At 41.6% G+C, this 14,999-nt stretch overlaps 1 protein-coding gene across 1 annotated transcript; it reads left to right on the forward strand.

Annotated features, from left to right (window-relative positions):
* The first annotated feature begins 9,340 nt into the window (after positions 1 to 9,340).
* On the forward strand, positions 9,341 to 13,775 carry TMEM177 (transmembrane protein 177). The gene is made up of 2 exons (XM_032693173.1): positions 9,341 to 9,398; positions 12,646 to 13,775. The coding sequence occupies exon 2, from the start codon at positions 12,660 to 12,662 to the stop codon at positions 13,593 to 13,595; it is 936 nt and encodes a 311-aa protein (XP_032549064.1). The 5' UTR covers positions 9,341 to 9,398; positions 12,646 to 12,659; the 3' UTR covers positions 13,596 to 13,775.
* Positions 13,776 to 14,999: the final 1,224 nt, after the last annotated feature.

Below are 14,999 nucleotides of genomic sequence, written 5' to 3' on the forward strand. Positions count from 1 at the left end.
ATGCAGTCTCTGAAAAACATAAACCTGCAGCCAGGTTTTGTTACAGCCATTAAAATGGATTAACTCCTACACAGACAAAGTTGGTTGCTCTATTTATTTTTCCCTCTGTTTTCATGTGTATTAACTTACTCCCTGCAATCCCAGTGGAACAGAAATCAAGCATCTCCTCATTAAAATTCAGACCTATTAATTTTGGCATCCTCTATGCAATAAGCAGCTTTATTTCAGATTGCACATAGCCTACATTTTGCACCATAAACAGCTTTACAGAATAAAGCAAGATATATAGCGGCCAAATAAAATATGAAAGGACCAGGTCGAGCCTTTCAGGCACTGGGGTTTTTTGGGTGGAAGGTCAGCCAGGACTTTGTGGTCATTATTAACAGAACAGGGGTTTTAGGTTCAGAGTTTTTATTAGAGTCTTTTCCCTACGTTAACAACAGTAAACAAACAATTGAGGTCTTGATTTTTATATAAAATTACTAACTAGCCACTGGTGACATCCTCAGAAATGGCCCTTAATGTTTATCAAATATGCAGGTTAGAAAGAAAACAAGACTCAGGTGGCCTGGATCATGAGGGGAATCACTTAATTAACCCGGGGGAGATGTAAGGGAGTGAGAGAAGTTGCAGGTGAATCAAATTTCTATTTTGGAAGAAAGGGGGAGAGGAAGAGAGAAGACATTGTATGTTGGGTTTTTGTTTTATTTTTTTCCCATTTTACTGCGTTGTGTAAATGAAGCTTTTCTCACTGCTCCTGACTTATATTACCTCGGATAGGCTTGGACCATGAACAGGTTTGTTGATTTTTTTACACTGTTTTTCTTTTCCCTGGGCTACAGTTTCTGTCTGTGTGTGTGTTCCAATGTAAACTGCTAACTTCTGTTGTTCTTTTGCGCAAAGCAAAAACAAGCAACTGAATTGTTTGCAAGAGTACTCAGGAACAGTCTTCCTGATGGAATGTTGATATGTGTGTGCAGTAAATCACGATATCAGAGGGATCTGTAAGCATGGCCAGCTCTTGCTGGTTACAGTGCAGTTTTGGAAGTTTCTAAGCTTAAATCTTATCTTAAACTTTGTATGAAGAATCACGTGACAGAAATAGATATATTTATTAAAAATGTATTCTGTCTTTGAGCTGAGGACATCATGACTCATTCTCACCTGGTTCTTAGATGTTATCCCTCATCTGTGAAGTTGCTTTCTGAAAGCCACTTGGCTATCTGTTGCACTTGATATGGCTGCTCCTGACTTTGTTTTTAGCACTAAATTATCTATGGCAAGTACGCAATAAGTAGTCACCATAATATATGATATGTTTTTCTTTGGTTTTATGGATAATATGGACTGATCCTCCAAACACAGCCTCCAGCTTTTTGACTGACTTTCCATTTTGTTGGCTCCCATGTGATTCTCCAAATGTAACATGTGAGATCAGTCGCTATTATCAACTCCAAACTAGCAGGGAGATTAGTTCCGATGAAGGCAAACCATTCTTGGCATTTAACAACTTCTGTTTCAGAACATGGATTATCAGTTTAACAGTCTTCTGAAGCATTATCCCTGTGTTTTCCCTTATGACTTGAGATATACAAATGTAACCTTTGGTGATAATGGGCTTTTGCAGGTGCGGTCCAACAATCACAGGTCCCCGCCTTGCTTATTCTTTGTTGTAGTGTTTCATCCTTGTTCATCTCCACGAAGTGTTTTATTCTTTTCATAATCCACAGACTTTCTCAGTCCCTTGCTGGAGAGAGACTCGAAGAGGAGACTCATACAAACAACAGACTTTCTGAAACAAAGCTGGTTTCTGTAAACCAACATACATTCCCCTCTGTAGGATGCTAGTTAGCCTGAAGTTTGTCTCTGGATTTTCATGGTTGTTCCTCCTTGTGTAAAATTACTTGTAGGATATAAAAAATGCAGAACTGTTATTGCTTTATACTATGATATGCTTTATCATTTTAAATTATGCCGAACCTGTGGTCCTTTACTTTTCAGTACTGAGAGCCAGAATATGATTGTAGTTTTAGGCAGCTCTTGGAGGACAACATAAATATTTGTTCTGGTGTGACTGTAGATGGCAATTACATCAGCTATGTAGGTCTCCAATGCTTATTTTGAAAGGTACTCACAGCATTTTTCTCTAGAGCTTACCTTCACAGATTGGGATACTTACGCTTCAAGCCAGCTGTAGGAAACTGTATACAGTATAAACTTCATCAGGCATCACCAGGAACATAAAATTGGAGTGGCAGTAGATGTATAAATGAACCTGGTTTTGTGGTATCGAGATTTCACTTTAGAAACTATCCTGAAAAACTATTGGCATGGAAAGCTAGTACTTAATTAAAGAGATGCTAGTAAGCCATGTAAACAAGCCTGTCTGTTCCAGATCAAATTTCCCTCTTAAAAAGGAATGAGTCTCTCTGGGTGATACTGCTCTCTTTAGACATTTTAGCTGAGACGGGATCTCTTCAAAACTTAATTTATAAGCAAGGATGCAGCACACAGAGTTGATCCAGTCATTTAAAGCTGCAAGATGTTCGGTCTCAGATCTGTGAAGAACAGCTTAATAATGTTTCTTAAAGTACTGTAAGATCCTTAAGTGATTGATGCAATAGAAACACCAACTGTTCAGTGGCCAAACACGTTCTTCTTTTCCCTGAGAAGAGAGACATACCATAGTGCCAAAGCAGACATATTTCACCTGGTTTGGCAGAGCAGTTGGTTTATGGAGAATGGCTTTGGTTTACTGTAGCTACTCTCTGCTTCACACTCCAAATAAGACTTGATCAGCTCCCACACAGAAGCTGTTATTTTTCTCCTGTTAAACATGTTGTCCAAGGAAAGAAACGCTGTGTGTTAGAGCTATGCATGATCCTATCTTCTTATTATGACCTTTTCTTAAAGTATTTTTAAGTATGATCTTTTTAACTAAAAAAAAAACCAGATGACACATTTGGGGGGGGGGGGGGGGGGGGGGGGAGGAGAATCTGTAGCCAGGCAGATTTTATTTTTGAACTAGAAACTCCACAGGTTGGGCCTGGGAGTCTCCAGCTCCCCAGTGAAGCACTGGGCAAACTGGTAATCAGTAGGAAAACATAAAGAAAATGCTGGATTTGCAGTGGCAATAGAAAATGATCCCTGCATCAGCAGAATCTATCTTTCATTACTATTACCAGCATAAGTCTTCTTTTCCTAGACAGTAAAGGTGTGGATCTGAGCACTGGTAATAACACTGAATAAGGCAAGTCTTAAACAGATTGGGTTCCTGTGAATTCAATGGTCCAAAGAGATCTCACTTTAACATTCATCTGGCATTTTCTCTTCATTTAATTCAGTTATTTCTATTGATAACCCTTCCTTAGAACTGAGGTATCTTTTCAACTGACTTGAGGGACAGTGGAATCTCTGGTCTGTTGTTTTTTTCCTGGAGTATGTACTGTTTTTTTAGAGTAGCCTATGTTCTGTTTGTACCTTCCACAACTACTACTGAGATAGGAACATTTACCCTTATCTGCAGTACTAAGGACCTCCTTGGAAGGTCACATCAGTACTAAGGACCTCCTTGGAAGGTCACAGCATTTGCAAAGTACTCTCACCGTGGAGCAGTGACCACCTAGGCTGACTCAGCAAAACAGCCCCAATTTCTGCTTGCTGTCAAATATCATTGCCTTTGCAGTAATGATACCAGTAATTTTAAATATTCCCAAGTTAGACAGTATGATTAAGTCTGTTAAATATTACAGCATTGCCTCTAAGAATTGGCTTCTTCTCCCTCCCAAGACACACTGCTTCCAATTCTGAAGGGAAATGGTGCTAATTAACTGTATTATGAAGAAATGTGACATCTTAACTCACTAAAGCTACCTTTCTTTTAGGAGAGCCAGCTAATTGCAGGACCAAAGCTCTTAAAAATAAAGGCTATATTAGTTATAGATGATGAACAATTGTTCTGATAGAAAGCTTGGCTCATATGCACTGGCAAGAAATCCTGGGCTAGACAATGAACTTATGTTTGTGACTTTGATTTCACCAAATGGCATCTGTAATACAAGTAGACCCTAATGCAGTGTAAAATGCAATGTGGTATAGGGTCTCTCTGCACAGTGTGGATAGACCTGAAGCAGTTTAAATAGCTGTAGACTACTTGCAGGACCATGGAGTTCAGCATGAATTGATTTGACCAGAATCTCTAAGTGCTTTTGCTTCTCGAATCTCTGCTGCTGGTATCCAGATTTTTCCACTAGCATCCATGTTCACCTGGATATCACAGAATCATCAAGGTTGGAAGAGATCTTCAAGATCCTCTAGTCCAACAGTCAACCTAGCACCACCACTGTCAACCCTAAACCATATCCCCAAAATGGATATGTGTTTGTTAGTCTCATCAAAGGTTGCAAAGTACTTTCAGATCAAGGATTTTTCGATGATTACACTTTAAGGAGTCCTGCTTGAGGGAAAGATTTTCTCTTTTACTTCACAGGATGCTCAGTCTTTTATCATCAACTTCTGCTACACCCAGATAGAGCTGAGGGAGCTTGTACAATCAGTCCCTGGAACTGAAAATGCAACAGCAAAATGATAAAACCCTGCATATTTTCCCTTTTCCACATCTGCCACCACAAACAGGCTGCCTAAGTTTTAAGTAGATCTAGACCAGCAGATGAATATTTCAAAAACTCTGGAAACAGAAGTCAGTCCCACAGAGTTGTGCAGCCAACCAAATGCCTTACAGCCTCTTTGCTGCCTTCTAAAACACAAGCTTTTCATCCCTGACCAGTTCTAAGCTGTGCTACATTAGGAAGAAAATATCTTCCCAGATCCTCTAAAGATTCTGCTTTACTTTGATCTATATACCTGCCAATACCAACAACAAAATTGCTTATCTTTTCAGTCCTTTTTGAATACTGATGTTTGAAGGTTTGATTTGAGGCCAGAAATAGAATTCCTTATTCCCACAGCTGTGTTTCTGAATGTTCATCCTTTATTATGCTTGTCTATATCACCCATCTTGAGCAGGCAGCACAAGGTATGTATTTATCTTTAAGAACATATGCATACCCCAGGAATAAGATAAATTGTTGCAAAGAGATCATCTTCTTCAGCAGAAGAGGTTTAACAAGGAACCGTGAAGATTTTTATTCTACTACTTCTTACACATGGCTTTGATTATCAGCATAAGACTGGCATTCCAGCCAAATCATGTCACGAAAACCCACTACACAAAGGAAAATGTGGTTTCTAACCTGTGCTATCTGAGCCTGTAGCAAAATCCTAGGGTACAGGCAAAATTTACAGTTCTATCCCACATCAGCTGGAAGATGTGAATGTTCTGTCTGGGATGAAACTGTAAAACGAGAAGTGGGAATGGGACATGCAAGGATATGTTATCCATATTGGCCAATATCTTCCCTTTTCAGCGACTGAAATTGCTGAGATGGCAACAGCTTTGAGCTTTTGCTCAATGCTGTGCACACTTCAATCCCACTGTCGCTGGGCTATTAGCTGCAATTTGGAGATGTGCAACTTGTTCAGAGTGACAGGCTGGAAAGCCATTTTGCCATAAGCTTTTCTTTCCCTTCAGTGCAGTAAGATAACATTTAAGTACGAACAGGCTTGACCTTTCATACCTGTCAAGAACATATTTGGTCACTGAATCCATAATTTTTCAATGCATTGTCTGCTGCCTTCTGCTGAGTTGCAAGTACTTCCAGAACAGGCCACTGTAAGTCACCTTAACAGAGGTATTTTCAAGGCATATGTTTTGCTTAAGAGCATTGCACTGCTCCTGCACATGCTCACCGCTCATTACTGAAGCACTAAGTCAGCAATACTGAAAACTGGGCCAGGGAGCTGCACCAAACAGCAGGTTGACATGTCATGCCCTTTCTCCACAACAAGATTTTCCCCAGATCTGCCAACACGTATCGCTCCAGGATCTTTTTGCTCTCTAATGTTTCCTCCGTTATTCATCAGACTTCTCTGTCCTCATGCCTTGTAAAAACCCCTAATGTCTACACTGTCCAGTCCCCTGTTTATCATGATTGCTTCCATAGGTAATTGGCTGATGATCTGGGTCCTGCAGACTTTAAAATATCTCTCTTCCTGCTATCAAGCTTACTCTATAGTCATACACTCATACAGTGCATTTTCCTAGTCCCTGACTCTTGCAGTGTTTCTTCCATCTGACACCTGGAACATGCAACGTTGCATAAACCTGGGCCAGAATTACAAGGCTCTTCATGGTACTCTCCATTAAAGCTCATTTCTAGAGGCTGGATTATGGTAAAACTCGCCTAAAAGGGCAGATAAATCAGGTAAATGGACTCCATAGAGGAAGGAGATGTCGGGAGGAGAAATATATATATCTTAGACTGGTGGATGCTCACTGACTGACCACATTTACTTTGGAAATCACGTAAGCGAAATAGACTGTGAGAACACAGAAATCATTAAGCAAAATGAATGACTTTGAGTTCTGTACTTAAATGTCAACCTTTTTCCTAATGTAGCAGCAAGACTTCATATACAGAGATTAAGTAATAGAGGCAGGTGATGGTAGGCACCCATATGTCTTATGGTAAAACATTTGAGAGAACTCTTACCATATTCCTGGGTCAGTAATGTAGAGCATGTCCTATAGCACCACCTAGCAGGCTAATTTAAAATCCATATCCCTGAATCCCTGACTATAATGATGTGCTTGTGCAACACAAACAGGGTGCACTTCAGTCTTCTTTCACTTTCCTTGTTGTAACAGCTGCTTCTTGAAGCCAGAATCCTGCCAACATGGTGATTAGTAAAGTTGGGGTCTCTGCTTTTCAGTCATTTATTATAAATCTCTTAAGAGAAACCACAGTAAAAATGCAACGCTGTGCCAGATTCTTGACTCCTTGTGTAAGAAACCATTGTTTTCTAGACCTGTCCAGCTGGTACAGAAGGCAGAAGTACTAATCAGAAAGGCTTCACAAACCTACCCAACCCTCCCTCCATATTCACCAGGCGGATATGTAACTTAGTGACTCTCAGGCTTTTAAAACCCTTCATCACACTGTGTATTTTGGTTAGTGAGGAGTCTGGTCTCCAGTTATCTATCATCACCTGCACGCATTTCTTCTTTGTATATTTGCATGAAGTATTACTATTAATGCCAATTTACAAATTGTAAGTTTTGGGGAGATGATGAAGCTCCATGCTGAGGCTGCAGAGCCATGGCTACAACAGCTCTCTGCTGATACAAAGTGGAAGGTGAAGCTCTCCTCTGGTGTTTTTTTTGGTTTCTTTTTCCTGTGGTTGCCTCTTATCTTGTTAAAGCCTTGGCACTTCTCAGACTTTTCAATGCTCCCATTTGGCTTGATAACCTGATAGAAAATGACCCCTTTTTGTCTGTTACTATGTTTTCTGCTGATAGTGAGGCAGAAGTGGTGCACAAGAAGGGCTGATGGATGACAGACCTGGCAAAAAGTAACTGGCTCAGAAGGTGAAGAATGGGGGATCTTTCCTCTGACTACTCCCTTTGGGTGGCAGCAAACTATTCCTCTGCCTTGCCATGCTGCATAAAACCATAACCTAAGGATAGAACTGTGCCCTCTCATGAAGGAGTGTGTTTTCTTAGCAATTAGCAACTTGTTTATTGGAAGTTAAAACCAAGGTTGTCATTACCAGCCTCTGTTCACAACAGGGAGGGATACTGGCTATGCCTAGCCACGTCTGTTTAGCACTAGCATTTCCAAAATGCAGGAGATCATCTAGTAGAAAAAAAGATAGGATAAATATCTTCATTAGGATACTCTCATGAAAGTCCTAAAGAAAAAAAACCCGAATTTGAATGAGAAAAACTGAATACTTAGGAGTTATAATCTTAATCCTTTCCTGTGAACTCAAATCTTGAGCTAAAATGTCTAGGAACTAAACCTTTACTGGTTAGAAATGCTTCAATCAGCAGCTGCTACAAAGAAAGATCTGTCGAAATTAAATCATAACTAAAAAATAACCATGGCTGACTTTTATTTCTATTCTGCTGCACTACAAGGCATTTGGATTGTGAAACATGGTTCCCTCATGACTGCCTGGTGTGAAGGGGCATCTAAAACCAACATCAAGCACCAGCGCATACTTCTCCTATAGATGAGGTGAACCATCCCCTACCCAAATAAAATCCTAACTTGGCCAAAAGCTATTTTGTGTCCTTGTTTTGTAAGGACTACACAACCCGGGGGCAAGGCTGGATTTAACAGAGCCCCACCCTTGGAGGCCGGCGCTTCCGAAGGGTGCTGCTCTGCCACCCACCACCTCTTCGCTCCAGCAGACCTTTCCAGGGCTCTCTTAGTGCCCAGATTGTGGAACAAATGCACACGGGATTATTGAGAAACTACACCGGCCACCTGCTTTGAGCAAATAGTTACTGCAAAGCAAATAAAAATCCCTGCACGTGCTATTTTCCCCCATTACAAATAACAGAGAAAACAAATCCTGCATGATGGATGCCACTTTGCCGCCCTGCCGGCAAGCACTCCTGCCCCGCACGGGGAGGGCAGTACCAATAATACAGATGTAAAATGTAGTTAAATGTAGTGGGTATTTCCCACCTAATACACTAGTGACATCCCAAACCTTCCAGTTGCTTTTGGTCTACACCCTGTAGAAATATATGGTCTTGTTTTTTCAGCTCTGGTCCTCATCTTGCACACAAAACTTGCTCTGCCACCCACCTCCCAATGCCCACAAACTGGATCCTAACAATTCATAAGAAAAGGGATCGCGTTAGAGGCCTGTGTCCTGATATTTGTCTGGACAAAGAAAAGGAATCAAGAATTACATAGCAAAAGAGAAAGACTGAATTATGCTGGATTTAAATAGACCTGAAATGTTGTCAGAGACAACTGGTCAAGTTAATGCTGAATTGGACAAAAGTCAGAAGTCCTAGAAAATAATTAGAAAACTTTGGACTGATGAGGAATGAGTTTGGGGAACAGGAACGAGAGCTGATGGAGATAATCCTCTTATTATGCTACTAAACTGTTGGTGGAATTAGTGGGTTAAAGTCTCACCCATGAATTGATACTATGAGTATTTGTTACAGCACAGAGCACAAGGACACAGTTAATTTATGACTCGGGGAGAGCGGCTGCCCTTGGCGCTGCCTCCTTGCTGCTCGCCTGCGGGGCACAGGCAGCAGGTCGGACCTCCCCATCGAGCGATCTTAAGTCCTCCATCGAAACTCCTGACCCGCACATTTGGTCAACGCGGCGGCTCAACCTCTGTCCGCAGCACAACCCCAAGGGCCCTCAGAGGGAACCACCCCCTCCCGGCCATGGCGCCGCCGCCCGCCCCTTCCCGGCCCTTCCCGGCCCCTTCCGCCCGGCGGCTCCGCCTCGGCCCCGGGACACTCGGTAGGTGCGGCCGCGGCGTGGGGAGGGGTGGGTGTTTCTCCTCAGCGGGGCCCCGGGATTCTACAGCCGATTTCAGCCGCCCCTCTCTGCTATATTTTTATTTTTCGTGACATCCCCAGCCCTGGAGGCGCCCTGTGTCCTGAGTGATAGTGTTTTAAGCTGGGCTTTCCCCTCGGCTAACGTGTGATTATAAAACAATAAATGGCATAATAACGCACACGTGTTATAGCAAAACATGCTTAGCTATCCCCGGTTTAAGCTGCAGCTATTCCAGTTCAGTGAGAATTTAAGTGCCCATAACACCACAGAGATAAATAATACTTCAGCAGTTGGGGGAGGATGCCTTGTAAACGTTGTGGTGGCTTCATGGGAACTAAATGATTAAATTTGCAGGATATGGACCGTATAAATTGCCTTGTAGTTTCCGGTTGCCTCCTCATATATAAATAGCACAAAGTTCATGAATAAAAATAAAGCTGCCATATGCATTTAGGGCTGCGGTGGGATTTCTTCAGGAGCTGAGTGGCTGCTCTGACCCTCAGGGAAGGTTTGAAAGCACAAATGCTATAAGGTATCGAGGGCAATTTTCCTTCTATTTTCCTGAGTATTGACTATTATGAGAAAACAAATACTGTCTGGCATATCCTGCTTACTCTTGCATTAGGTGTGTGGCAGGACTGTTAGGCATAATCCAGTCAAGCACATAGCCTGGCCTTCAAGGGGTCTATCCACAAAGGTTCAAAACCATGTCTGCACAAAGGATAATTTAATTACAAAATAATAAAAACAGATACTTAGCAACTGTTAGAATTTCTATGACTGAAGCAGGAAAATAGTGTTAATGCATTGAGGTGTATCCTGCCATTATGGCTGTTTAGGAGAAGTGTATAGATAAGCACATGGTTTCTTGCCCTGCTTTCCTGTGGTTCACCCGTGGGCTGCCCGCCTGTCCAGATGTGCTTCCCAGCATCCCGTTGACCAGGAAGAGTATTCAGTGACCCGTGTGCTTGGCAAGCACCATTTGGTCATGCAAGAAAGGAGAGTAGAGTTTTCACTGTGGTCTGTCCTTCCCCACACTGGTGTGGACGTAAGCTGAGGGGCGAATTTTCTTCTTGAAGCATTCCTAATCTTAAAAGGATGTTGGCCCGCTTTAATGAGAGGGCACTCTAACAGCAGAGACTTGGAAAGTGCTTGCCTCAGCTTCACATGTGGATCAAGTGATAGTCTCTGTACAGTCATCCTCGTAGAAGTGCTGCCCCCCCCACAGTAAATGGCATGACCTTTTAAAACAGATCTAGACTACCAGGTTTGTCAAAGAGATCATAAAATTTCAAAGAGGTCATTTGGGTTTAGTATTACCATTTTCTGGTTTTTAGCTCTCTTATCAAGGAGACTTTCTGCTGAAATTGGGTTTCATCCAAGCTCTTGGCTCTTTAGCATGTTTTTCTTAAATAATATTGTCAAACAAATCACCACCTCCGGTCCTCAGCTGAATGTAAGAATACCGCCAGTTATTACACTAAGAAATACATATTAAATTATTGTGTGCTTACATACATCATTGTTTTTATTAAGCACTCAGTTTGTATTCAGTGCAGCATAAACATTAAATAAGATTATTTTTCCCCTGGTGAGTTTACAGTCTGAAAGATCTTCATAGGAAGGAGCAGTAATAACCCATCATTAAAACACCACCTTTAAATTAATCCCTTTTTGTTTCCCTGTGGTCAGTACTCATTTGCTGTTGATCATGACTGGTGTATCCTGGCATCTCATATAGTGCTGTTTGATGCTGTTACAGACCCCAGTTGTCCACTCTACCGCTCTGTGAGACGTTCTTGTTCAGTGTGAGTGGAAGAAGAGAGCATATGTCTCTGTTTCAGCTGCTGCCGTACAAAGCCCAGCAGCATAGCTGAAACCCACCTTTGATGGTACTCCACAGTAAGACTTTGGTTGTGGTATCAAAGCGCAATTTCCTTCTGCCACCTTGGCTTCCTGTAAGGACAGCTGGAAATAGTCATGTCTTTAACAGCTGCAGCAAGATTCTATGAAGCTCGTGTGCAAAAGCCCTGAGAGAGGAGACTCTACAGATGCAAACAGGGGCATCCAGTTTTCACTGATTTCTGGTGAGTTTAGGCACCCAATTCACTTCTGTATCTTCACAGTAGCATCATTTTAGGGTGGAATTCTGTAGCCAATGGAATTTTTTTTAAAAAAAAGGATTGGAGCTTTCCAGAGCACGTCATATGGCTTGGACCATAAAAAGAACTGATGATCCCCAAGGGAAGCAAGACTCTTGAACTGAAGGAGTTGGCAGGTTTGAAAGTTTTTAAGTTTATTTGCTTATTTAAAGAGTCACAACAAGTCTGCCCTGAAACAATTTCTGTTCCAGTTTATGCTCTGGATTGCACATTCTATTTGTCAGAATGTGTATTTCAGAGACAAATTTTTTAAAGTAGCTACTGAAAGCATGCTGCTTTCTGAAAATAGCTTTTTGCTGAGTAAGCTAGAACCACTGCCTGGAAGTTGAAGTCTGAAAAAAAAAAACCTAGAAAAAAACACATACTTTGTTTTAGGTTTGGTTTTATTGTTGGTTCTTGGTTTTGGTTTCTTGGGTTTTTTTAATAATGAGGTTGACTATCAATTAGAACAAACTCCTAAAGGAAAATTCTGTCTCCTGAAACTTTTCAAATCAAAATGTGATCCTGTTTTGGAAGTTGTAGTTAAACTCAAGAATTTAGTGCTCAGGCTACTGATTAAAACTTTTGGAACTCTACTGTAGAGGATGTTAGTGTAGATGGATCTAATTATTGGCTCATTCTGACCTCAATATCTGTAGACTGTGTAGTGGAGAGCAAGAGTAGATTGTGCTAGCGAGGACTAGACAAGTATGTTGGGTAAATACAGAGTGCGTATTGATTGCTGGGGAAGAGGAAGTGTCGTGGCTTTAGTATTGTCTTTATTGCGGTAAATTGATTTACTGGAGGAGAGGGAGAAGTTAATTCTTCATATCAATCATCCTGTGTTCCAAGGCCCAAAAATTAACGCGAACCACTTTCTCTGTAAAGGTGTTTTGCGTTTTGTTAGTGTAAAAGAATGTTTCTTTGGTTATTGTGCTCTGTTTCTTCTCATGTTTTTTGCTTTGGGGTTTTTTTTTGTTAGTTTATATTTTTATTTTTTTTAAGTACTAGAGAGTTGAGAGAGCTATTTATGCACACTTTAATTCCTGATTTTGTGTTATAAGCAGGTTAGGATTTGACTATGGCAGTGCGGTTCCTGCAGAAGACATCTGTGTGGTTAAAGAAGCACAGGATCACTGTGTTGGCCGTTTCTTGCGTGGGACTGTTTGGCACAAACCTTTCCTATCATGTGTTTCCTGAGCAGACGTTCAAACTGTTGCACGAGTGCTGGTCAGAGGGGCAGCCAGCTGAGCTTTCAGAGAGGCTCTGTGGTGTGTTTCAGGATGTCCTTCAAGATACTGCTGTGAAGTCCACTGACTCCTACAGAGCCTTCGAAGCTTCTGGCTTCCACCCTGTGAGTGCTGGAATTCCCTGGCTGCCTGCAGGCTCTTTGGTGGGCATCCCACCTAACTTTGATAGCACAGATGAGGACAAAAAAGGAATAGTCAACCATGTTGTTGTGATCAATGGCAAGGAAGTAGACTGGGAAAGCAGCGAAGGTGTTGCTTTGAGGGAAGCTCTCACGTTTTCACTCCAAGCTCAGAAGTTTGCCATTGCCAGAGAAGTTATGTATTTGCAGAATGGCAGCCCTTTAAAAAGTGCAGTTGTGGCTCCAACTTGCTTAGCTGGTACATTTCTCTGTACAAGAGGTATAAAGCTCCTTCTGGGTTTATCTCATGGCCCTGTGATACTTCGCAGCCTCTGTAACATCGTAACTGCAGCTGGTGGCCTGCTCTGCTATTACCTCTCTTGTGAAGCTCTGACCTATCACCTGGACTGCAAGGCTGACAGAAGGGCAGCCATGGTTTCCAAAGACTATGCCAGAGGTGGGGTGGAATTTTATGATAAAATCTTGTCCCGCAACAGGATTCTTCGTGGTCTGATGGGCACAGAAGGGATGAAAATGTACGCCCCCAGTGGTAACCTTTTCCCAAAGCACTGGTTCAGAATAAAGTATACGCCATACACTTACCGGAGAAATTTGATTGTTAATATTTTAAGAGAGCTCCCGGCATAGGATGGGAATGCTTGAATTTTAAGCTTGTGAATTATGTATTTTGAAGCACTGCTGTGCTGCCTCTTTTTTTTTTTTTTCCTTCTGTATCTTCATTAGAATTTCGGGGTTTATTTTTGCATATAGTTTGGAAGGAGTTCTTGCACATTCCCTTAATAAAGAATTCTCTCTTAAAATATTAAAGAGTTGCTTCAGAAGTGCTCTGTTCTGTGTGCATCTCAAATCACAAGACTGCTGAGGAGGGGAACTTCTCAGACACTGATATGGAAGTTCTGCTGTGCTGCGCTGCCTTCCTGCCAGTTCAGTCTGAAAAATGGAGAGGGGCAGGTCCAATGGAGAGTTTTGGGAGCATAATCATTTAAACTGGGTGTTTGTGTGTGTGTTTGCTCTTCCTTGTATGGAACAACATGAAGATGTTTAAAAAAACTGGGCAGCCTATATTATGCAGTTGCATAAATACCAAGGCACAATATTTCTGTTCTGTGTAAGTTTCTTGTGCCACGTAAATTCTTATGCTGCAATCATCAATCTTCAGTAGGACACAATAGTTATGATGCAGCTCATACCAGTACAGATAGATTATTACCAGCACCTGCACCATTTGCTTAAATCTAACTCTGCTCTCTCCAGGACATGATGACTGCAGTGTGTATATCTTGAATGTTTTCCAGGAGTGGTAGTTTGTAACATGACTGTCATGAGTTGGTTGTTTTCTCACAAGTAAGATAAGCACGTTCAGGAGAGGTTTTTCTGCTTGCTTTGGTATAGGTTTTGTTTAATTAAGAAATACATGTAGATGTATGTCACCTCTTATGTCAAAGAAGGCAAGGTACAAGACACAAGTCTGGCATTTGGTGCAGAAACTGGTGAGGTCTGTGATGAAGATTTGCCAAAGGAGATCATTCCCCTGTTTCAGACTAGTTTAAGATTTTGTCTGGTAGAACCAGGCTTTGCCCCGGATTACTAATCTTCTCAAAAGGTTTTTAGTGTATGGACAGTAAATTTTCCATTATAGCCTCACCTTGAAGCTTTTATGTGATTTTCAAGATGATAGTTCTCAAACTTTGTGGTTCCCTCTTTTCTGTGTTTGTATTGCAGCTGTTCCAATAGCCCTCCCTGGTGACATCAGAGCAGTTCTCCTCTTCTCACCTCTGTTGTCATTCCTACCAGAAACTTCTACTATTTTGTGTCTTCTCAGTCACAGATGTGTGGCTCTCTGAGTGTCCTCTCTGCCCTGGCTTTGTCCTTTCTTCATCTGCTGCAATAAGAACTGTCACGCCTGTGTTTGCTCAAAGCATTACTGAGTTCTGTTTTCCTTTTGAATCATGGGGTGACATAAAGTTGATATTCTGGCTGTTGGAGCACTGGTGTTGCTTACATTACGTATAAGATATTTGAGTTTCTGAT

The sequence above is a fragment of the Chiroxiphia lanceolata genome, chromosome 7 (assembly GCF_009829145.1).
Source record: "Chiroxiphia lanceolata isolate bChiLan1 chromosome 7, bChiLan1.pri, whole genome shotgun sequence".
NCBI classification, from domain to species: domain Eukaryota; kingdom Metazoa; phylum Chordata; class Aves; order Passeriformes; family Pipridae; genus Chiroxiphia; species Chiroxiphia lanceolata.